At 38.9% G+C, this 21145-nt stretch overlaps 2 protein-coding genes across 4 annotated transcripts in view; both read left to right on the top strand.

Moving 5' to 3' along the window:
• Window positions 1-8789, top strand: part of tmc1 (transmembrane channel-like 1) — a 9739-nt gene extending 950 nt beyond the window's left edge. The window contains exons 2-20 of one of the 3 annotated variants that reach the window (XR_013809755.1): window positions 592-615; window positions 1168-1651; window positions 1773-1961; window positions 2069-2159; window positions 2253-2334; window positions 2528-2634; window positions 2713-2811; window positions 2938-3080; window positions 3162-3306; window positions 3391-3585; window positions 4170-4349; window positions 4432-4578; window positions 5228-5356; window positions 5508-5575; window positions 5664-5903; window positions 5972-6095; window positions 6243-6321; window positions 6872-7004; window positions 7371-7508. Coding sequence is in view for 2 of the 3 variants with exons in the window: in XM_079690432.1 (XP_079546558.1) it covers window positions 592-615; window positions 1168-1651; window positions 1773-1961; window positions 2069-2159; window positions 2253-2334; window positions 2528-2634; window positions 2713-2811; window positions 2938-3080; window positions 3162-3306; window positions 3391-3585; window positions 4170-4349; window positions 4432-4578; window positions 5228-5356; window positions 5508-5575; window positions 5664-5903; window positions 5972-6097; window positions 6243-6321; window positions 6872-7004; window positions 7368-7588 (2882 nt within the window). In the remaining variant the exon portion in view is untranslated. Of the gene's footprint in view, window positions 1-591; window positions 616-1167; window positions 1652-1772; window positions 1962-2068; window positions 2160-2252; window positions 2335-2527; window positions 2635-2712; window positions 2812-2937; window positions 3081-3161; window positions 3307-3390; window positions 3586-4169; window positions 4350-4431; window positions 4579-5227; window positions 5357-5507; window positions 5576-5663; window positions 5904-5971; window positions 6098-6242; window positions 6322-6871; window positions 7005-7367 lie in introns of all 3 variants that reach the window. The other 2 variants (XM_079690433.1, XM_079690432.1) reach the window with 2 other exon arrangements.
• A 2271-nt stretch (window positions 8790-11060) lies between these two features.
• On the top strand, window positions 11061-21035 carry tmc2b (transmembrane channel-like 2b; the record flags this gene model as incomplete). Its single annotated transcript, XM_079689854.1, has 20 exons — window positions 11061-11106; window positions 11431-11472; window positions 11814-12207; window positions 13529-13687; window positions 14669-14759; window positions 14866-14947; window positions 15042-15148; window positions 15255-15353; window positions 16121-16263; window positions 16349-16496; window positions 16805-16999; window positions 17144-17323; window positions 17599-17757; window positions 17980-18108; window positions 18576-18643; window positions 18762-19001; window positions 19757-19882; window positions 20424-20502; window positions 20608-20734; window positions 20818-21035. The coding sequence occupies 20 exons, from the start codon at window positions 11061-11063 to the stop codon at window positions 21033-21035; spliced, it is 2832 nt and encodes a 943-aa protein (XP_079545980.1).
• Window positions 21036-21145: the final 110 nt, after the last annotated feature.

Raw genomic sequence — 21145 nt, 5'->3', positions numbered from 1 at the left:
GCCAGGTATGCAATAAGGTAGGCTGAGCTCGATCAGTGAAAGGGGCAGTGTTGTGTTGAAGATATACAAAAAACCTGACTGGATTTATAAAGCTGAAGTCATCAGAGGAGGAAGGGGTTGTTGTTGTTGTTGTACTTTATCTGACAAATACTTATCAACATGAGACAACAGAAAAGCACAAACATTGAATTATGATTCATAAAAAGAGATATAATGAAAAAGTCAATCATAAATAGTTTGCAGAATGACAACAATGCTACTTAAGCTTTGACATTGAAAAAATGCTGATTTATTATAATTTTGCATTAGAACAAGGTGTTCAAACTTTTAAATATACACTTTCAGCATGTTTAAATGATTCTCTGCAACTGGAAATCGCATTATCAGTTACATACAATAAACTCAAATGTTATGATAGCATAGTGAAGGAAGACCGATTTTAAAATCGTGTCACTCACATGGTGTAAAGGTCCAAATCATTGTTCGTGGGACTCATCAAATTAGGTTGTTTAAAAATAGTTTAATAAGGCACTCTCAGGAACCTTTTAAAAAATAAAAAATAAACTATTTGTGACATTATCTTTCCCACAGTTGACATTGGACTGGAATTTGAAGGTGAGTAAGATCCTTTGTTACTACACGAATCATTAAAAATGTCCTGCGGTTCAATATGATAAAGTGATCATGAAGAGTTTGTCTATATAAACTGAAATATTAGGGATCCAGGAGTCTGTTCTCTTTGTATTTTCTCATTTTATCCTGCTCTACCTTGGTTGGGATTATGTAGGACCTGTTTGTCATGTCTTGTTGTTCTTTTACTTGTCTGAGTATAGCTTTACTGTCAACACCAATTTTTCTTTAATACCCACTTCTAGTTATCATTGCCGTTTGACCCTCTACCATGACCTGTGTCTCCTGTTATCTCAGGATCATAACTCCTGGATAAAAACTTGTCAGTGAGAGCGAAAAAGAGATAGTTGACTCAGTAGAGAATAATACAAAACTTCACAATGCTGTAAGACTGCTGCACAGAGAGAAAGACAGTGACACCAAGTGTCAATGATTTGATCAAGTTGTAAGTGTTATACATACGGTCAAATAGAAAAAATCCCAGGAGGGCAATGCTTATTGCAACTTGGAAACATTGCGTGTATGTTTTTGCTACAGGTCTGGAGGATGAAGTTGATACTTTTCAAGAAGAACATGAGAGAGAAAGACACAGAGGAAAAAGAAGGGATGGTGAAAGAGCAAAAAAGAAGAAGAGGGGAAATGGTGAGGGGAGAAAAAGAGCTTCGAGAGCGGGACAAGAGGAAGAAAAATTACAAGCCAGGGGTGAGAAAAAGGGTAGGAGAAAGAGATCAAGCAGTGATCAACAAGCTGAAGGGAGAGAGGGGGATGAGGCGGAGCAGCCAACAACGAAAAGCAGTAAGGCAGCAAAAACAAGGAAGAATGTAAAAAATGAAAAAACAAGAAAAGTGGAGAAGGAGGAAAAGGAGGACGAGGCAGACGATGAAGAGAGAAATGCAAAGAGAAAAAAGAAACATGGAAGTAACAAAAAAGAAGAGAATGTAGAGGATGGCAATAAACATACAGTGAAGGAGAAAGCAGGGGAAGTGAAGAAGAAAAAGCACAAGAAAGTAGTGGAAACAAGGTAAAGTCATAATTTAAAAACTCACAATTCAAATCTGCAATTATCTCCTCAGGAAAACGGTCAATGCATGTACACAATAGAGATGCAAAGACATGTAACACACTACTGTTCTATACCTCAGTTCAGAGAAGGAGACAAGTGAGGAAGAGGACAACGAAGAAGAGGACAGTGAGGAGAAAGAGGTGAGGCCAGAGACTCTGACTCCTGAGGAGCTGGAGACGCTGAAGGAGGCCGTGGACGAGAGGAAGAAACTGATCCAGGGCCTGAGGGGAAAACCCTGGGCAATGAAAAAGAAACTTCTGACCTTACGGTAAATTCACTCGACAGATTTCTATGAAGCTAATCCCCTGAGTTCTTAGGATCAGCTGTGTTACAAGATGGCCGTGATTCTCTTTGAAATCTTCTTCTCCCTTGAAGGGAGTCTCAGGAGTTCGTGGAAAAATATGAGGGAGCTTTGGGGAAAGGGAAAGGCAGAAAGCTTTATGCGTACAAGGTCATGATGACCAAGGTAAGTAATCAAATCAGTATCGATTTGCATGAATATCAAAATGATTACACTGACTGGATGATGCTTTTTAATTTGTTATATTTCCTTTTTAAGAAATGGATGAAGTTTAAACGGGACTTTGAAAACTTCAAAACTGCTTGTATTCCATGGGAGATGAAAATCAAGGAAATTGAAAGTAAGTTTGGTTTATTGGTCAGAATGTTTTTCCACTTCATTACTCTAACTTTATGTTATATTATTCGAGACTTCAAAGTGACTTTCCAAGAAGAATCACGTATCTTATACTGTATATTTCCCAGAGCCCCATCTTCCCTGCTTTCCGAAAATAATTATGGTGTAACCTCATATTTATTCCCTCTGCCTCTCAGGTCATTTTGGCTCCTCAGTTGCCTCTTACTTTATCTTCCTGAGGTGGATGTATGGCATCAACATGATCTTGTTTTGTCTGACCTTTGGCCTGGTTATGGTGCCAGAGGTAATGTACATGGCTCTTTTTCATCACAACTTCCCGATATTGTGTCTGTAGTTTTGCTCTAATCTTTTTTTCTAAAAGGCATTAATGGGGCGGCCCTATGGCACCATCCCAAGAAAGACTGTCCCCCGTGCAGAGGCGTCCAGTGCCATGGACTTCGCTGTTTTATGGGACTTTGGAGTCAGTTAATGCAACACTCACCTCAATCTCTTGAATTAGCATTGTTCTGTTTAAGTCTGTTTTGTCAACTTGAGATGCATTATTTGTTGCACCTTCCTTAAGTTATAATTTGCGTCCACTGCGCAGGGTTACGCTCAGTATTCAGTCCTCTTCTACGGTTACTACAACAACCAGCGTGCCATTGGCTGGTTGAAGTTTCGTATGCCTCTGTCATACTTCCTGGTTGGTGTTGGAACAGTGGCCTATAGCTACATGGTGGTCATAAGAACGTAGGTTTGTTATGACGACATACAATTGATTTAACTTCCTGAGCACAATGTAATGCTGAATATTCAATTATTATTTTATAGAATGGCCCGTAATGCAAACGAGTCAGGAGTCGGAGATGACAACAGCTTTAATTTCAGCTGGAAGATGTTCACCAGCTGGGACTACCTGATAGGAAACCCTGAGACTGCAGACAATAAGTTTGCTTCCATCACCACCATTTTCAAGGTCAGTGCAGCCGATCTAGTAAAACCATTTATTTTTCTTCTTCTTCTATATCCTGCATATGCCACATCTACCCATGCCATGTAGGAGGCTATCTTAGAGGAGCAGGAGAGCCGAAAGGACGACAACATCCATCTGACTCGATTTTTGCGTGTTCTGGCCAACTTCCTGGTCTTGTGCTGCTTGGCAGGAAGTGGATACCTGATCTACTTTGTGGTGCGCCGCTCACAGAAGTTCGCCCTTGACGGACTGGAGAATCACACCTGGTGGGAAAGGAATGAGGTATTCATGAGAGAAGCAATCTGAATAAATATAGAGAAATATGTTAATACTAGGCAAGTTCAGTATAAACATTTGTGTGGTCTATCGTTTTGAAGCCATTTAAAATATTTGGCCTTAAGTCTTTAGTTTGACATTGTTATGCAAATAAAATCTACGGAAGCCCTGAGAGGCAAGTGCTTTTTTGTGCTTTTTTTGTAAGTGTGCTTTAAATTACGTTATCCTGTTTTATGTCCTAAAAACAGGTTGAGGGGGGTTTTGCAAGGATAATATTTCCAAGTTAATTCATTTAAAAAGTATTTGAAACTAGTCAAAAAAACAGATAGCAACCTTTACATATTTCTCACTATCTGTAAAAACAGGTAGTGAAAAAATGAATGGGACAGGACTGTCAGACGGAATAAATAAAATAGTAGCATAGAAAGAGTAACAAAACACCTTTTTAAACTGTTCTTAAATTATAAAGACAGGCTTTTTTGATTTGCAAATGTAATCTCAAGTCATTTTACCTGCCTCTCAGGGCTTCCATAAAATGTACACCTTTAACTAGAACATTTTAATTATTATAATTGTTTTGTTTTTCTCAGGTGAACATGGTCATGTCATTGCTGGGGATGTTCTGCCCCATGCTGTTTGACGTCATCAGCGCCCTGGAGAACTACCACCCTCGGGTCGCCCTGCAGTGGCAGCTCGGTCGCATCTTTGCCCTCTTCTTGGGAAATCTGTACACCTTCATCATCGCACTCATGGATGAAATCAACCTCAAAGTGAGGAATAGAGCATGAACACATGGGAGATAGTTTATAATTGTATAACAAGCGTAACCTGTGATGTGAATATGTGCTGCAGAGGGAAGAGGAAAATATAGTCAAGTTTAATATAACCACGTGGGAAGCCAGTCTCTACAATATCTCAGCATCAGAAAACAGCACACCCGTCACCATCCAGCCGGCGGATGTCCCCAGAGGGCCCTGCTGGGAGACCATGGTGGGCCAGGTCAGTGTGAATGTGTGTGTAGATTATCATGTAATGGTGTGACGGGATTTAAGAGCATACATTTAAGATACGCGATGTAACCAACATTAAATACAAATATAGGACATAGTGAAATAACCATATGAATTAAATCAAACAAAATGTGTAATATAACAAATTAATGGCTAAATGTTTTTAATAAAATACATTATTATACTCAGCTCATGATTGTAACATTTTATATTAAATTACTTTCACAAACCAAGAAGAAACACTAAAGGTATCAATGAGGTACCATTTTTAGACATTTTGTTTCAAGATTGAATTCAGCAATGAAAAAATAAAAAAAGAGAATTGCTAAAATCACAATCTGATACTTTTAGAAATATTTACTGAAAAGTAAGACAAATAAAAACTTCCTACAAACTAAGATTGGCAATAACATTGTTGTGCATGTTATGTAGGACATATATAATTAATTTAAATATGTATACACAATAAACATGCCTGTTAAATATATAGACGTATACTCAGTTATAAAGTGTTAAACAAAAAAGATCAACCAATGAGGATGACACTATTATTTATTTTGAACTTCCCAATAGCATAATACTTATGCTGTGTACATATTTACATTTATTGTGTTATATTATTGTTTCATCCTTTGCAGGAGTTTGTTCGGCTGATCATATCTGATACGATGACGACCTACATCACGCTGCTGATTGGCGACTTCCTGAGAGCTGTGCTTGTTCGTTTTCTCAACTACTGCTGGTGCTGGGACCTTGAGGCTGGATTTGTGAGTCATAACAGTCACTATGCCTCGGAATTTATGAAATCTTTACATTTAATTACATACAAAAACCTGGGTCTTTTTCCTAGAGGTGATTATATAAGTGTATCTTTGAAATGATGAGTCACGGTACTGTTTTGGTTGTTGTTTGTGAAAGCCATCCTACTCTGAGTTTGATGTCAGTGGGAACGTACTGGGCCTGATCTTCAATCAGGGAATGATATGGTGAGAAAACGACATTAGTTTTATTTAAATCTTTAGAAGGATAGCATGTTCAGTCTGTCCTTTGGGTTTTGCCTTATCTTTCCTCCAGGATGGGGGCTTTCTATGCCCCCTGCCTGCCCGCCCTGAACCTCCTCCGGCTCCACGTGTCCATGTACCTGCAGTGCTGGGCCGTGATGTGCTGTAATGTGCCGCAGGAAAGGGTCTTCAAGGCCTCGGGCTCCAACAACTTCTACATGGCCATGTTGCTGGTCATCCTCTTCCTATCCACTCTGCCTGCCATCTACACCATCGTCACCATCCCCCCTTCCTTTGACTGTGGACCCTTCAGGTAATGATGTTTGTTTTAGGGATTTACCATTTAATTACTTTACGTTCTGTCCCGGTCTCTCTCCATAGTGGGAAGAAACGTATGTTTGATGTGATCCAGGAGACTCTTGAGTCGGACTTCCCCGCCTGGTTCAGTAAAGTCTTCAGCTATGCCTCAAACCCTGGACTGGTGCTACCCTTCATATTGCTCATGGTGTGAGTCAGCAGCAGACTGCATTTAAATATATTGTTTTGCACAGCTTAATTAAGATATATTTAATGTCCATTTTGTCATCATTTTCATTCTTAAATTGCAGTTTACGGCTCTTTGATGTTTATAATCTGTTATTTTATCTTTCAGACTGGCTATTTATTACTTACAGTCCACATCTAAAAGCTACAAAGAAGCTAATGTTGACCTGAAGAAAAAACTACAGACGGTAAACCAAGACCAGAGTTTGTGTTTTCTTCTCATCTAGCACTTGTTCTCTAGCACTGTATCCACCTTTAGAAATCCTGGAAAGAATAAAGTTAGAATTTGAAATTTCAGATGAATAACGCATAGATGGAGATGGTGGAAAGTTGAAGAAATGTTTATGAAAAAACAAGACATGGAGTATGTGACAATGTTATCCAACACTCTAAATAAAGAAGGAAAACTCAATTTTAAGCAAGTAAATGTAACAAATGAACAGGAACTTGCACATTTGTTATTTGTTTACCTTCAAGAAAATATTTAGCTGCTTCAAAACTTCTTTACAGTATGTAGATCATGCACCAACAGGTCACATGAGGGCACCGATTCCACAACATGTGTTAATATCATCACTCCAGCAGAGAGCAGCAGAGTAACAGCTCATATCTGTTACAGAGTATCATCAGCAGCTGAATAAGTGATTTCTCAAGTTCTCTGTGTGGATGTTGTTCTCTGAGTGAGATGAATATGCTTTCTTTAGTCAGTCTTACAAATTGCTTTATGTCTCATTCAAGCAAAATGAGGAGAACAAGAAGAAGAACAAACTAGCAGCGTTAAAGGCCCAGGTGGATTTAGAAGAGGCCCGAAAAGCGGCATCACCTTCTGCAGAGCATCAAAAGAACAACAACGCTTCACCAGACCAAGAAGGTGGGACTTTATGAATTCAAATGAAGAAGATGATTTCTAATGTAAACAATAAGTACATTTGTGAACTTGAATTAAAATATGAACTTTTAATCTATGGAGGCCTGACACTGTCAAGAAGAACACAAGGCTTTTACAAGTCAGAAAAACAACTGAATAAATAATTAAAATCATTAAAATTTGAGTTCAAAGAAAAATAAAGCTTAATACTTTTACTTTAACATACGAACAAGCACACGTTGTATTCTTTACCACAAATCAGCCAGTATATGTTAATGACTTCATAATCTAGTTATTTCATATATTCCCATTACCAGCCAAATGTGTTGTACGCTTTACAGTTTCTTGCCCTCCCTTCTCCTTTAGCAGATGAGGAAGAAGACCGTGGCAGAAGTCAGAGGATGTATCATAGTAAAAATGGACGCAGCCCTCCTCCTCCTCGCCACGACGGCCATCTTCCTGCCACAAGAGCCCCTGTACCCAGGAACTATCCCCATGGTAACCAGGGGTCTGCTGGGTACCTGCCGGGTTTCCCTCGGGAAAGTGAAGCCAGGATGCACAGGGTGCCGAGTCTGCAGAGACACTAAGGGAATGAAGAAAAAAACAGCATGTCACTCAAAACTATGCACTTTATTGAGAATTTTTGAATAATTATATGTTAGCCTGTTAGTGCTTCATATAAGTGTTTTTAAAACTGCATTTATGATAAAAGAACCTGAAAGCAGTGCAAATGACAAGTGTAATTGTTAATTTGTTCACTGTATAAACTCTAACAATACAAGATTGTCATTTTCTTTACATTTAATTGTTTTAGTTCCAACATTTCCCAAATCTTTTCAAAGCATTGATCACTAAGTTTGTAAGCTAAATCTGTTTTAAATTGTACATGTATTGGTAATACTATGAGTAAGCTGACAATCCTTTTGTGCATCAAACAAAACAGGGTAACATATTTCTGCTTTAGAATTACCCATGAAAGAAATCCAAAGCTTGTGTTGACCAAGCTAGAGATTCATATGGGAACTGAATTATGATAAAGTTATGTAAAAAAAGGATTTAATAATCTAATATATATCTTTTAAGTCACTATCTATCACCAAAAAAGGTAACACAAGGGGGATTGAGCCTGATAAAAGCCCTTAAACTTAAGGCTGCCAAAGAGAGGAGAAAACAGAATTAATATTAACTTTATTTGACAATAAAAAAAGATAGCTTCACATTGCCTTGTCATTTTTCATTCAATTAAATCTCAAGGCAGTAAATCAGTGAGCACTAGATGGATTTGTATAGTGGTTAGAATCGTAACACATATTATTTTCTTCTCTGCTACAACATAGATTTGATCACATGCGATAACCTTACTTTAAGTTGTTGCTATTAGTCTTAGTTGATCATTCACTTTCCTATCAAATAGTTATTTCGATAAACAATTATTTTAAAACCAAATTCACAGCATATATTTTTCTCTTGGCCCCTCACACTCTGAGCGCAGCTGGACCTCTGACTGGGCCAAAGCGTTAAACAATTCATTAGACATGGAGGCCATTTAACCCTAGCTAGCCGGGCTTAAATGGATCTCTTGCTCGTCTCTGGCTGGACACTACACACTCAACTTAAACCTGTTGTTCAGCTGTACGATACAAGTGAGGCTAAAACTTTAAATCACACACAAGAGAGTCAGATTATGTATTTTTCGGATATTAAAAACACAAATGTAGTCTTTGCCAACATTCAGATTTGAGCTGTCAGTCTTGTAATTGTTGTTCCTGACCTCCATCATGTAGCATGGATACTCGTATCATCTGATAACTGCGTTGCCATATCCAGTATCCTGTCAATCAGCCCGTCATCAAGCAGTCAGGCAGATGTAAAGTGATGGTGTCGTCTCATTAGTAACTTTATTACCATGAAATTCAATATATTGTTGGTTTTTCAAAGACATGAAATGTAATATCTGAGTGTTGAAAGGCTTGTCAATGAGGAATAAGTGTTGTGTCTAAATCATTCAAGACAACAACTCAACATGCTCATAGCGCCACTGACTGAATTACAGTGCCAATCAAATCCACTTCCATTGACGCTCATGATCAATTCATGGTAAGTAAGCATTAAGAATTAATTCTGCAGTTATATGAGAACTTGAGGATGGAGTAGGCCTATGCTTTATTCACTTATCATTGGCCAAGATTTGTCAATTGAATTATTTAATAAAGACTCAAGGAAGACTGAATAAATTATATTGACATGATCTGCATCCCTTATATTTATTCTGGTAATAACAGCCCCCCTAATGCCCCCTCCTTCTGCTGCTGATGTGTTTTGGCTCCGTCCCAGTTCCCCTCCATGCTGGTACACTGTAGAAAACTGAGCCCTGATGGGTTGCACATTACCGGATATCTCAATGATGGTTATATATATTTGATTAACTAATGGTGAGGGTAGGAGCAAGTTATTGCAGCGCTACAAGCACTGATTTGACTGCTGGTACTGTGTCCTATTTATCATTTGGAGAGCAAAGAGTTTCAACTTAGTGCGAAGCTTATTTAATGTATCTTTAATATATATACATCTTGACCTTCTGTAAGATTAATTACAGTATATTGAGAAAAGGGATGGGGAGGAATACTGAATGTTTGTAGTAAAGGGAGGAGACAGTCAAGGGGAGGAGCGACAAAAGCTACAACACTGAGGGATTAGCTTTTCTTTCAGGTACAGGAAGTCTGTTGCTCTCTGCGTCGGCAGCCGGGCGTCTCCGGTTTCCTCCTGTATTATTCAAAAGGACAGATCTGACATTTGACCATAACAGGTAGTAGTGGCTGCATCTCAGTGGTTGGAATACAGTGCTTGAATGTGAACTTAAATCATTATTTCCAGCATTTTGTAATGTTTACATAATTATCTGTTTGTGAAAGGATATGCCACACAGTGATAAGTCACTCCTGAAACTATGGCAAACTGGACCTTTTATATGGCTAATAAGAGGCTTTAGCAGTCAAACAAAAATTGTATTTTACAAAGCCATATTCAGTCTTTTTGTACAAAGTGTTTCCTTGTTGAGCTACAGCGAAAAAATATTTACACTAACAACAAAAAAAAGAATATGAGTTGTAGAACACCCTCTACTAACTGAGACTGCAAAGAGCCCACTTTAGCTGAACTTTGGACAAAACAACCAATTAGGTCTTTCGATGTACACATGGGCTTGTGAGAATTGTTTTGAGATAAACTTTAAAAAAATTTAAGCTATCCTTTAATCAGTGGTTTGTAAAACTGACTGATTTTTTCATTAAATAAAGCTCTGTTATTGCAGTTACATGTTCACTGAGTAACTATTGTTTGTTTACTCCCACAGAGAAGTCTTACAGTATTTAAGTAGAGTGACTTGTTTCACTTTTCACTCAGGATTACTTAAGCATTCATTTAACTTTAATGGGAGCTGATCATCGTGTCAACAATTGCTGTGGTGTCTCATTTCTGGGTCACAGGTGATGCCGATGATGACCTTCTTTTTTCTGTGTCAAAGTCTTGTATGATCCCACAAATTTTTTTACAACTTTACAAATTGTTAGCCATTATCCAATTTAAATAAACTGGAGAAGGAGGATTGTGTCCAAGCTCTTGTTCAAGTCAAATATCAATTTGCATTTTGATTGACAAGTCCATTGTGTGATCCTGTATTCTCTCGGGCTCCTTATAATCTAATGACCTGTGTTGTCTGTGGCGGTCGTCAAGGAGGCTCAGCAGAGGAACACCTGTTTCTGCGTGTGTGTATGTGTGTGTGTGTGTGTGTGTGTGTGTGTGTGTGTGTGTGTGTGTGTGTATGTGTGTGTGTGTGTGTGTGTGTGTGTGTGTGTGTGTGTGTGTGTGTGTGTGTGTGTGTGTGTGTGTGTGTGTGTGTGTGTGTGTGTGTGTGTGTGTGTGGTTGATGATGTGTATCCTGGCTTTTTGTCGCAGCACCATCACAAGTGTTACAGCTCCTTTAAACTCATGGAAGGAGAGGAGGCAAAAGTGAGCAGACGAGGACTAACTAAAGGAAATATCTAAAAGAGACACAGCAAAATGCCTCCAAAGAGGAAAAACCATTCTGCCATTCGGCTTGAAGAAGGTGAGAAGATTTGTTTCATGATATCTTGATAAAAGTAACAGTTTGTTTATTGTTTCTAACAATCACTCTTCAGCTCGAACTATTTACTTTTTGACTACATTGATAATCACTGAGTAAACTTCATTATTTGGGGTTATGAAAGTGTTGGACAGTAACTACATTTAATTAAGTACAATTTGGAGGTATCTAGCTAACAATTTATATTTTGTGCTACTTTAAACTTCTGCTCTACAACAATTAAGAGGCAATGTCTTAAAAGGCATGTTTTTGTTTGGGTTGGGATGTTTCCTCTTCATTTGTGCTTGTTGTTCTATATGTTCCCAGTTGGGATGGAGGTTGATGCTGTATCAGACAGTGGAAGTGAAGGTGAGTTTGTTTCCTTTTCATCAGAGAAACAATTCAATGGAGCAGGATTTTAACATGTCATTATCTTTTTCAAGAATATTATGAACAAATAAGTATAAATACCACTGTGTTTTTCCCTATTTTGCCTCTCTTGTCCAGGATTAGATGCAACTTTAAAACATTCCTCTTTAATAGAGACTTAATAAAACAATTTCAGATGACCTTTTTGCACCTCGTCCTTTGAATACTTTGAATTATTGATGAGCTACAATTAAATGATAGTATTATTATTACCTGATGTCATGTTGGATGAATGTTCAGCTTATTTCAGTTCACTTATAATGTGCATGTTTATTACTCAGACGAGGCCAGGAGGAGAGCTCAAAACAGAAGAGCCAAACCACAACGTAAAGCCAAAAAGGTCAGCGACGATGACGAGGATGAGGAAGATGAGGATGAGGCACCAAGGAAGAAAGGACGAAGGAAGAAGACCAAGCCACAGGACAGCGATGAAGACGGCAAGGAAGACAAGCAGAGCGTGAAAAGAAAAACTTCAAAAGCCTCCAGGAAGAAAGCTAAGGAGGAGAGCGACGAGGAGAGCGAAGAAGACAAAAAGAAAAGAAGAAAGCAAGGGACAGCCGGGTCCAAAAAGGATAAAGAGGAGCAGAACAAGGAGAAGGGGGAGGTTAAAGGGAAACAAGGGAAGGATAAAGGTGGGGAGAAGGACAAGAAAAAGAAGAATGGGAAGATAAGCAGGTGCAGTATTCTCTGACCTCCCTGCACTCTTCACAGACCCGGATGGGCTTTTTTTCCCTCAGAGGCATTCCCTTAATTCATGCCATTGAAGGGGCCCTATTGTGCTCATTTTCAAGTTCATAGTTGTATTGTGTACTTCTACTGTGACCTGTTTACACGCTTCAATGTTCAAAAAGGTATTTATGTTTCTCATACTGCCTGTGCTGCAGCACCTCTTTTCACCCTCTGTCTGAAACCAGAGCCCAGTCTGCTCTTACATAGTGATGTCACTAAGTTACTAAGTAAACAAATAAGTCCAATGGAGGTGTTTCAGGCAGGGGGGGATTTTGTGGGAGAGAAACTCCCTCTGGATGGAACCTTGGGATTTTAGCCTTTGCAGACCTTCAACATGCACAGAAACCTATAACACACCAAAGGAAAGATAAACCCCCCAAAAGGCATTATAGAGCCCCTTTAAGAGGTTATCTAGTTAGTTTTCGATGTGGAATATTAGCAGTCATGTACTGTTCATGTACTGAGAACAGTTTAACATTGGCTTGCTAAAGACTTCCTACCATTTTTTGTGAACAAGTCAGCATGTTACAGATTTTTGGCTGCTACGATGGATGGTGTAATCTAATTTCTTCATCCATAATTTACTGCTGCCTTAATATAAAGGCAACAGGACAAAACATCCTGAGACATCAGATCTCCCTACTGTTTTATTGGCTGGGAGTTGGCTGAATTTTTAAATGCAGCTTACATCCAGCTCTGACTATCCAGTCTCAATAAGGAACACGTTTTACATTTGTGTAGCAACATTTTGAATCCATACGGTGACTCTGATGACGGTGATATCATAACTTAATTTTTTTAGAAATAAAACAAACAAACAAGTGCAGCACAAAAGTTGACAACATTTTAACTTTGAAAAACACAGAAAAAGAGAGGAGCTCACACCAGACGTGCCACTACAGGGAAACAATGGATTTCCTTATGAAGCCTTATTGTGACCCAGACCATTGGACACATTTGTACAACAACCTCATGATGGTGCCAGATGAAAAGAGAATTTACTTGAGAATTAAATGTATTACAACTGTATAAGTCTTGGATACCCACGGTATTGAAAAGACTAAGGTATGAACTTGCCTGATCTCGCATTGAAAAAAGTTCTCTTACAAACGTGATGTCAAGATAATGGGTGCAAAACTGAATACTGACTTCAAACTGTAGTCTGAAATGTTGTAGCCCAAAAAGTGATTTACAATGCAAGAAACACAACACCAACACGTTAAGATGTCAAAGCCATGGCATGTGACATATCTTTTCCCTTTATCAGCTCTTCTTCCTCCTCCTTCTCCTCCTCTGGTTCTGATGAAGAGTCGCTGTCGGAGGGAGAGATGGAAGCCCTGAAGGAACAGGTGGAGGAGAAGAAGAAATTGATCGCTACGTTAAGAAACAAACCCTGGCGCATGAAGAGGAGACTCGTACTGCTCAAGTAAAAACCAAAACACAAAACTCACATCCTCTGCCTGTCCACTTGTGGTTGCTGTTGCATTTCGTTTTTTCATATTTTTTTTTTTCTTGTTTTAATTTTTTCTTACACCCACTTCCCTAAATGCCATCCCTCATGTCATATACATGTGATGTTGATTATTGGTTATTAAAACGTGTTAATCTCTAACTAAGCTGTTTTTTACTTCTCTTTATCAGTGCTGTGATCTATGAAAAGTCAAAACGAACTACTAAAAGTCAGAGCATCTTTCCTATGATCTCATTTTGTTATATTGCAAATCAAAGTTGTTATTGGTAAACGGGACAATAACTTGCTTATCACTCAAATACACATTTTCTTGGACGATAATGCTATGGCTTGCCAGATTAATCTTATTTTTTCTGATAAATTAAATTCTGCTCTAGATAAAAGCTCTTAATGCTAAAAACCATCCTTTGGAAAACACTCAAAAATGATTAGATCCAGGAAGATATTTGTCCATCCACACACACAATCGTATGCCATCATGGACATTCTCTCACATGAGACATAAGGACAGTCTGTAAATCTCAGGTAAACTCGCAGCAGCAGCAAACACTACGCTGGGTGTAATTCAGCCCGTTACACATCTTCCTCTCAGTGTGAGAAGAGGTTACACTGCTGGGCCAGGGCCAATGTAGGTTAGTGTGCACACGTACGTTGCTCTATGTAAAGATCAGTGTAAGCAAGGCAACCTGATAGGTGGACTGCCTTAAATTGTTAATGAGCTTGACGCTGTTTAATACATATTGTTGTGGCTAACTCACCTGCTGCTTGCCAACTCTTCCTCCTGATGCTCTCACCATATGAATTGCACCATCAATCATCATTGGTTTTCCTGTGTTCCCTTTAGCCAATGACTAATTCAGTCCTTGGTTGAATAGATCATGTTTTTCAGTTGGATGTTGCTCACTTTATTTCATTGTTGTTTATATTACCTGACAGGGAAGCTCAGGAGTTTGTTGAAAAATTTGAAGGAGCTCTCGGGAAAGGAAAAGGCAGGAAGCTGTATGCGTACAAAGTCATGATGGCCAAGGTAATCTGCTCATTGTGCAACACTCAAAGAACAACAACAACAACAACTTTATAACGAGGATGATATTATGGAATTAACTATTTAAAACCTTTTTATTTTACTTCAGAAACTAATCAAATTTAAACGTGACTTTGAGAACTTCAAAACAGCCTGTATACCCTGGGAGCGAAAGATAAAGGAAGTAGAAAGTAAGTACCACTTTGACATAGTTGTAAAAAAGGATCTTACTGTTTCTAATATAACTACATTGCAAAGTCAAGTTCTCTGTCTCCCGTATCATAGGTCACTTCGGGTCATCAGTGGCCTCCTACTTTATTTTCCTGAGGTGGATGTATGGTCTGAATATGGTCCTGTTTGGGCTCATGTTTGGCCTGGTGGTGCTGCCTGAGGTACAGCCTTTTTCCTAGTAAACGTTATGAGGTGGTTCTTGATGCAGCAGACATTGTTCACGTTTTCAGCTTTCCTTTCTCACCTCCATGCATTTCCTCTGTTTAGATTCTTATGGGTCTTCCCTATGGCTCGATTCCCAGGAAAACTGTGCCCCGTGAAGAGCAGGAAACAGCCATGGACTTCTCTGTGCTCAATGACTTTGGAGTAAGGATCTTAGCTTGGTTGAATTTATTCACAGCATGGCTGGAGACCCAAGGCTGTCTTGATTTGTTCTTAACAAGATGTTATTGTTTTTTTTACTTAATCTTTGCTTAGCCTTGTTCAAAATGTGGGAAAGATGTTTTCTGGAGTTTTTTTAATGGTTTGTATGTCATCTTAATTTGGTCTCATTGAGAATAAGACTGTGATGACATCCACCTCCCTGTTTGATAAAGGGAACAATGAAAATGAAGTTTGTGATAAAGCAAAGTAATTGGGTTAATGGAACAGTGGGACAATACAGGATACTAATGTACACATTCAAGGAAAGACATCAAGTGCACAATAGTTTTACAGATGGAAAAAAACAGACATATCTATTTAGTACTAGAAGTTTATTTCAAATATTTGTGTTAAATGTTGAATTTGAAACTTGAATGACAGTCTGCATTTAGTTAAAGTTTTGATGGAAGGAAAGTCAGAATCAATGGTGTAGGTGCAGAATAACCCTAACCCTAACCCATTGGTGATTTCTGCATTGTTATGTAATGATAATTAGAAAGCAAAGCATCAAAGGCAGACTGAAGATTTGACAAGGCCTTAATTAGAATGGAACCTGGGAAATATAAAGCGGTATCATCAATGCAAAGAATATAACATTGAAGTGTTGATTAAAAATAATTATGTTATTTATGTATAATATAAAATGCAATGGACCAAGGATTGACCCCTTTAATGTGTTTATTTGTATGACTCTTTGAACACTTCAACAGGGATACATCAAGTATTCCTTTTTGTTCTACGGGTACTTCAACAACAATCGAAGGATCGGGCTGCTGCAGTTCAGGCTCCCACTGTCATACCTGCTGGTGGGCGTTGGCATCTTTGGATACAGCCTGATGGTTGTCATAAGAACGTAAGGCAGGATACACAACAATCAGATGTACTTCAAAGGAAAGAGATGTTTTTTTGTTATCAATATGGGGATTTTAATTTTGCAGGATGGCTCGTAATGCCAATGAAGGAGGGGATGGTGCAGAGGAGGGAGAGTTCACTTTCAGCTGGAAGATGTTCACCAGCTGGGATTACTTGATAGGAAACCCAGAGACTGCAGACAATAAGTACGCCTCCATTACAACCAGCTTCAAGGTTAGCATGTGTGTGTGTGTGTGTGTGTGTGTGTGTGTGTGTGTGTGTGTGTGTGTGTGTGTGTGTGTGTGTGTGTGTGTGTGTGTGTGTGTGTGTGTGTGTGTGCGTGCGTGTGTTTGTGTTGAGAGATGCGCATTGCAACATGAGCAAGAAAAAACAGAATTTCCTCACCAACAAAAGTCTTAGCCATTTAGCAATATATGTTGTATTGAAAGATTTTATAGTGACAGAAATATTCAACTATATGCCAAAACACTTTTAAGTTTTTATTAATTGGAACTTTGTTGATTTATTTTGCCCTGTTGTAGGAATCCATTGTGGATGAGCAGGAGAACCAGAAAGATGAGAACATCCATCTCAGACGGTTCCTCAGGGTCCTGGCAAACTTTCTGATCACGTGCAGTCTGGGAGGAAGCGGATACCTCATCTACTTTGTGGTGAAGCGTTCTCAGGACTTTGCTAAAATGGAGAAGGAAAATCTTTCGTGGTTGGAAAAGAACGAGGCAGGTTGACCTTAGATATGTGGTTGGCCTTTAACCTTCATGATGATTTTACGGATTATCCTTTTGTAAATGACACAAAGAGCTGAAATTGTTGAGGCTTGGAATATGAGATAAGTAACACCCATCTCTCGTGTAATATATCAGGTGGAGTTTGTGATGTCTCTGCTGGGGCTGGTGTGTCCTCCTCTGTTTGAAACCATCGCAGAATTGGAAGATTATCACCCTCGTATTGCCCTCAAGTGGCAGCTGGGACGAATCTTTGCCCTCTTTCTGGGAAACCTTTACACCTTCCTCTTCGCCCTGTTTGATGAGGTTAATGAAAAGGTGTGACAGATTTGCCTTATCACAATTTGATATGTTGTTTTCTTCTTTGTAAGTGTAAAAATGCAATTTGCCATCTTAGGGACAATTTTTGTTGGACCACATTTTTTTAAGCTTCAAGGAATTATGAGAGTGGTATTGATCTTGAACTCTCCAAAAAGTTTAAAGTTATTCCTGAAATATGCAACTATTTCTCTGAATCCAGCAAACTGTGTATCTCTGTGTGTGAATTGTGTGAATTGGTGCCTTTATGCTTTAATGCGTTTTCTATTCTTCAGTTGGAGACAGAGAAGTCCATCAAGAATGCCACTGAATGGGCTTTTGAGCAATACTACACCAACTACAGCTCCCATTACAACACCACAGATGTGCCTCCTCCAAATGTGCACCCAGCGGACGTCATCAGAGGACCCTGCTGGGAGGATGCAGTGGGAATAGTCAGTAGTTGTTTTATATTTTATACTTTGGTCGAATGGTTAATGAGAAATTAGAGAGTGCTAATACAGATGCATACAGGAGTAGATGCTGTAGACAGTGAGATTTCTTTTCAGTTGTCAGCATTATTCCTTTTTTCAGACCATCCATTCAATCACACAGTAGAGAACAGTCATCTAATTTTTCTATTGCTGCTTTTCACATTGCTTTCTGATCCTGTGTAGGGATTTGTGAAGCTGATCGTGTCGGACATGCAGGTGACATATTTAACCATCTTGATTGGTGACTTTGCGCGAGCTGTCATTGTCCGCTTTCTTAACTACTGCTGGTGCTGGGACCTGGAGGCTGGATTTGTGAGTACCTGTGTCGTGTGTCAGTGTGTACATATGTGAATCTTATTTCAAATATTTAAATGATTGATACATTTACTTCCTTTTTTTTTTACCAACAAACACAACACAGTTTCTTTGTCTTGTGCTTTAAACACATCGTTTTTAAACATATCTGCATTAAAGTGGCTGAATGTTCATTATATGATGGTGAATAAAAACGATTTTAAGTATTTGTTAATGTATCGCTTCCAGCTATTATTAAACACTGTTTGAGTACAACACAGTTCGTACTGGATCCTTTTCAACTTGATACCATACAATGACATCTGGCAAGACAGCTAATCCCTAACATTGAGTGACACAGGACACTGCAAAGAGAACTTAATTACAGAGAGAGAAACATTGTCACAGAGAGAGGAGAAACATAACAAGTGTGTCTCTTATTAAGTCATGTGAGCTTTCTAATCATGTTGTTGTGTTGATTCCAGCCTTCATATGGAGAGTTTGACATCAGTGGAAATGTGCTGGGGCTGATCTTCAATCAAGGAATGATATGGTGAATTACCTCACGTCTGCATGCTTAATTTACTATTCTGTCTCTTTCTGTATTATCTAATGGAGCTAATGATTGTGTTTATGTTTTGTCTAAATAATGTTGCTTCTGTTTTCCTAAGGATGGGAGCATTTTACGCTCCAGGCCTGGTGGGTCTGAACGTGTTGCGTCTCCTGTCCTCGATGTACTACCAGTGCTGGGCAGTGATGTGCTGTAACGTTCCTCATGAGCGAGTTTTCAAGGCCTCGCGGTCTAACAACTTCTACATGGGCCTGCTGCTGCTTGTGCTTTTCCTCAGTCTGCTGCCTGTTGTCTACACCATCATGACCGTGTCTCCGTCATTTGACTGCGGGCCTTTCAGGTCAGTAAGCTTTGCAGACAGTGGAATTAAAAAACAACATGATATTGAAATGGATATTAAAAAAGCTGGACTGTTGTGATGCTTCATGATGCATTCTTCTGCAGGTCAAAAGTATTTTAGTCAGTGAATTAACTAAATGCATCTATCCAACACCATTTAAAACCTATGGAGTTTATTTAACCAAATGCAATGCTTTTTAAATGTTTTATGTATTGGCAGTATGTCTATTGGTCAATTTCAACTATCATAAAATGTCATGGTTCCCAAAGTCTTAGTGTGACAGGGTCATATTGTTCACTTTTTGCTGTACTGTGAAAAGGCTTATGCCATCCCCATCGTCCCCATAAACATCAGCTCTACTTTTTGTTAAATTCAAATAAGCAAATATTAGCATGCAAACTAACACGCTAAACATAGATGGTGTAAATGTTGTGTACGATGTCCTTAGCATTTAGCTGAAAATAAATTGCCAGCATGTATCAGGTTATGATGATTTAAAGTGGAACATGATGAACCTTTTATGCATTAGTCTACTATTGGCTTGTGAAAAACTATAAATGTTCACTTTGTTGCAGCCCTAGAATTACACTGGTGCAAAAACACAGTTTAGTTTGATTTGCTTTATTTGTAAGGAACAATTCACAGCACTCTAAAGAATAAGTTTAGAAAGAAAAATTTGTAACATTTGCAACTTGGTTGACTTGGTTTGCTATACCTCAAACCGTGTTCTGTATTTGATCCATGTTTTCCCCTAGTGGCCAGGGGAAAATGTACGACGTGATCATGGAGACTATAGAACAGGATTTGCCACCTTTCTTGGCTAACATTTTTACATATGCCACCAACCCTGGACTCATCCTGCCTGCTGTCCTCCTCATGGTGTAAGTATCTCTCACATATCGACTGAAAAATATTTTGTTGTATCTGCTAAAAAAAAAAGGCAAATTGAGGTGTAATGCTATTTCATGTTCTGGATAAGAAAGGGAGATATATAAAGGCATTGAAAATATTACATTTTATGTTCTGTATTTCAGCTTTTAAAATCTCCCTTAACTAAAGAAGTAAATCTGTTATTTGTGTATTTTCATTGCATATTCATAATTCTATAAATCAGATTTGTTTTAATGTTTCCATGTGATTATGACATCCTTCTTAGACAATATTGGCAGTGTGTTGTAGCATGCACTCCTATGTCCTATTATTTTTTTTCATACTACCACAGGGGGGCACTAAAGTCCAAAATGTTAAAATCCATATTTTGTGTGTTTACCGTTATCTGTTTTCTTTTGGCTTCAAACATTAACATTTGGAGGGTGTGACTTTAATTTATTTCCTTGTGTTTAAAGCCTGACTCTGGTCTAAGCTGTTGTGACATTTAACACTATAACTTTAACCTAAGGAACCTTTACCACTGCACAACAGGTTGGCGATCTACTACCTGAATGCAGTGTCAAAGGGATACCAAAATGCAAACCTTGACCTTAAAAGGAAGATGAAAATTGTCAGTATGAGCGTTTTCAACATGTTTCCATCTTTTTTGTTATATTTCCTGTGTTCAAGATTCAATAAAAAAAATGTCTGTCTCAATAATCGGTGGACACTTTAGGCCCGAGACGAGGAGAAGAACCGCAGGAACAACAAGGACAGCACTAATGAAGTGATGAAAGACCTGGAGGACCTGCTGCCTAACAAGTCTCTAATACCGCCTCCCGTTGAGGAAGAGCCCCATCCTGGTACACACAATTATCTTTCTTTGTGCACGTGCCATCAGCCAATTTGCACACGACTTTTCTCACAGCTCTTTTTACTCTCTCAGATGTCATAGTTGATAAAGGCGCCAAGTCTCCCAAAATAAAGCCGGGTGCAGCAGCAAGAGGAGTTAACCTGCAGAAGGACGTGTCCCTGGCTGCCCCTAACCCCAGGGCTCCAGTCACCCGCGCCCCGGGGCCAAGAAGAGGGCTTCCTGGAAATGCTAGGAGTCCCCAACCTGGACCTGGGAGAGGAAGAGGTCGGGGGGGACATCCCGGTCGATAAGAGTCATGTTCAAGGACTAAAATCCAGACGTCACCTAAAATTCCCCACAGATAACATGTCTGCTAACATGAGCACTGCAGTCGGTCATACTGTACATGGAGGTTGTTTCT

The sequence above is a fragment of the Notothenia rossii genome (genome assembly GCF_949606895.1).
Source record: "Notothenia rossii genome assembly, chromosome: 6".
Classification (NCBI taxonomy): Eukaryota; Metazoa; Chordata; class Actinopteri; order Perciformes; family Nototheniidae; genus Notothenia; species Notothenia rossii.
Note: the sequence above shows the minus strand (reverse complement) of the source record. Positions and strands in the feature narration are given on the sequence as shown.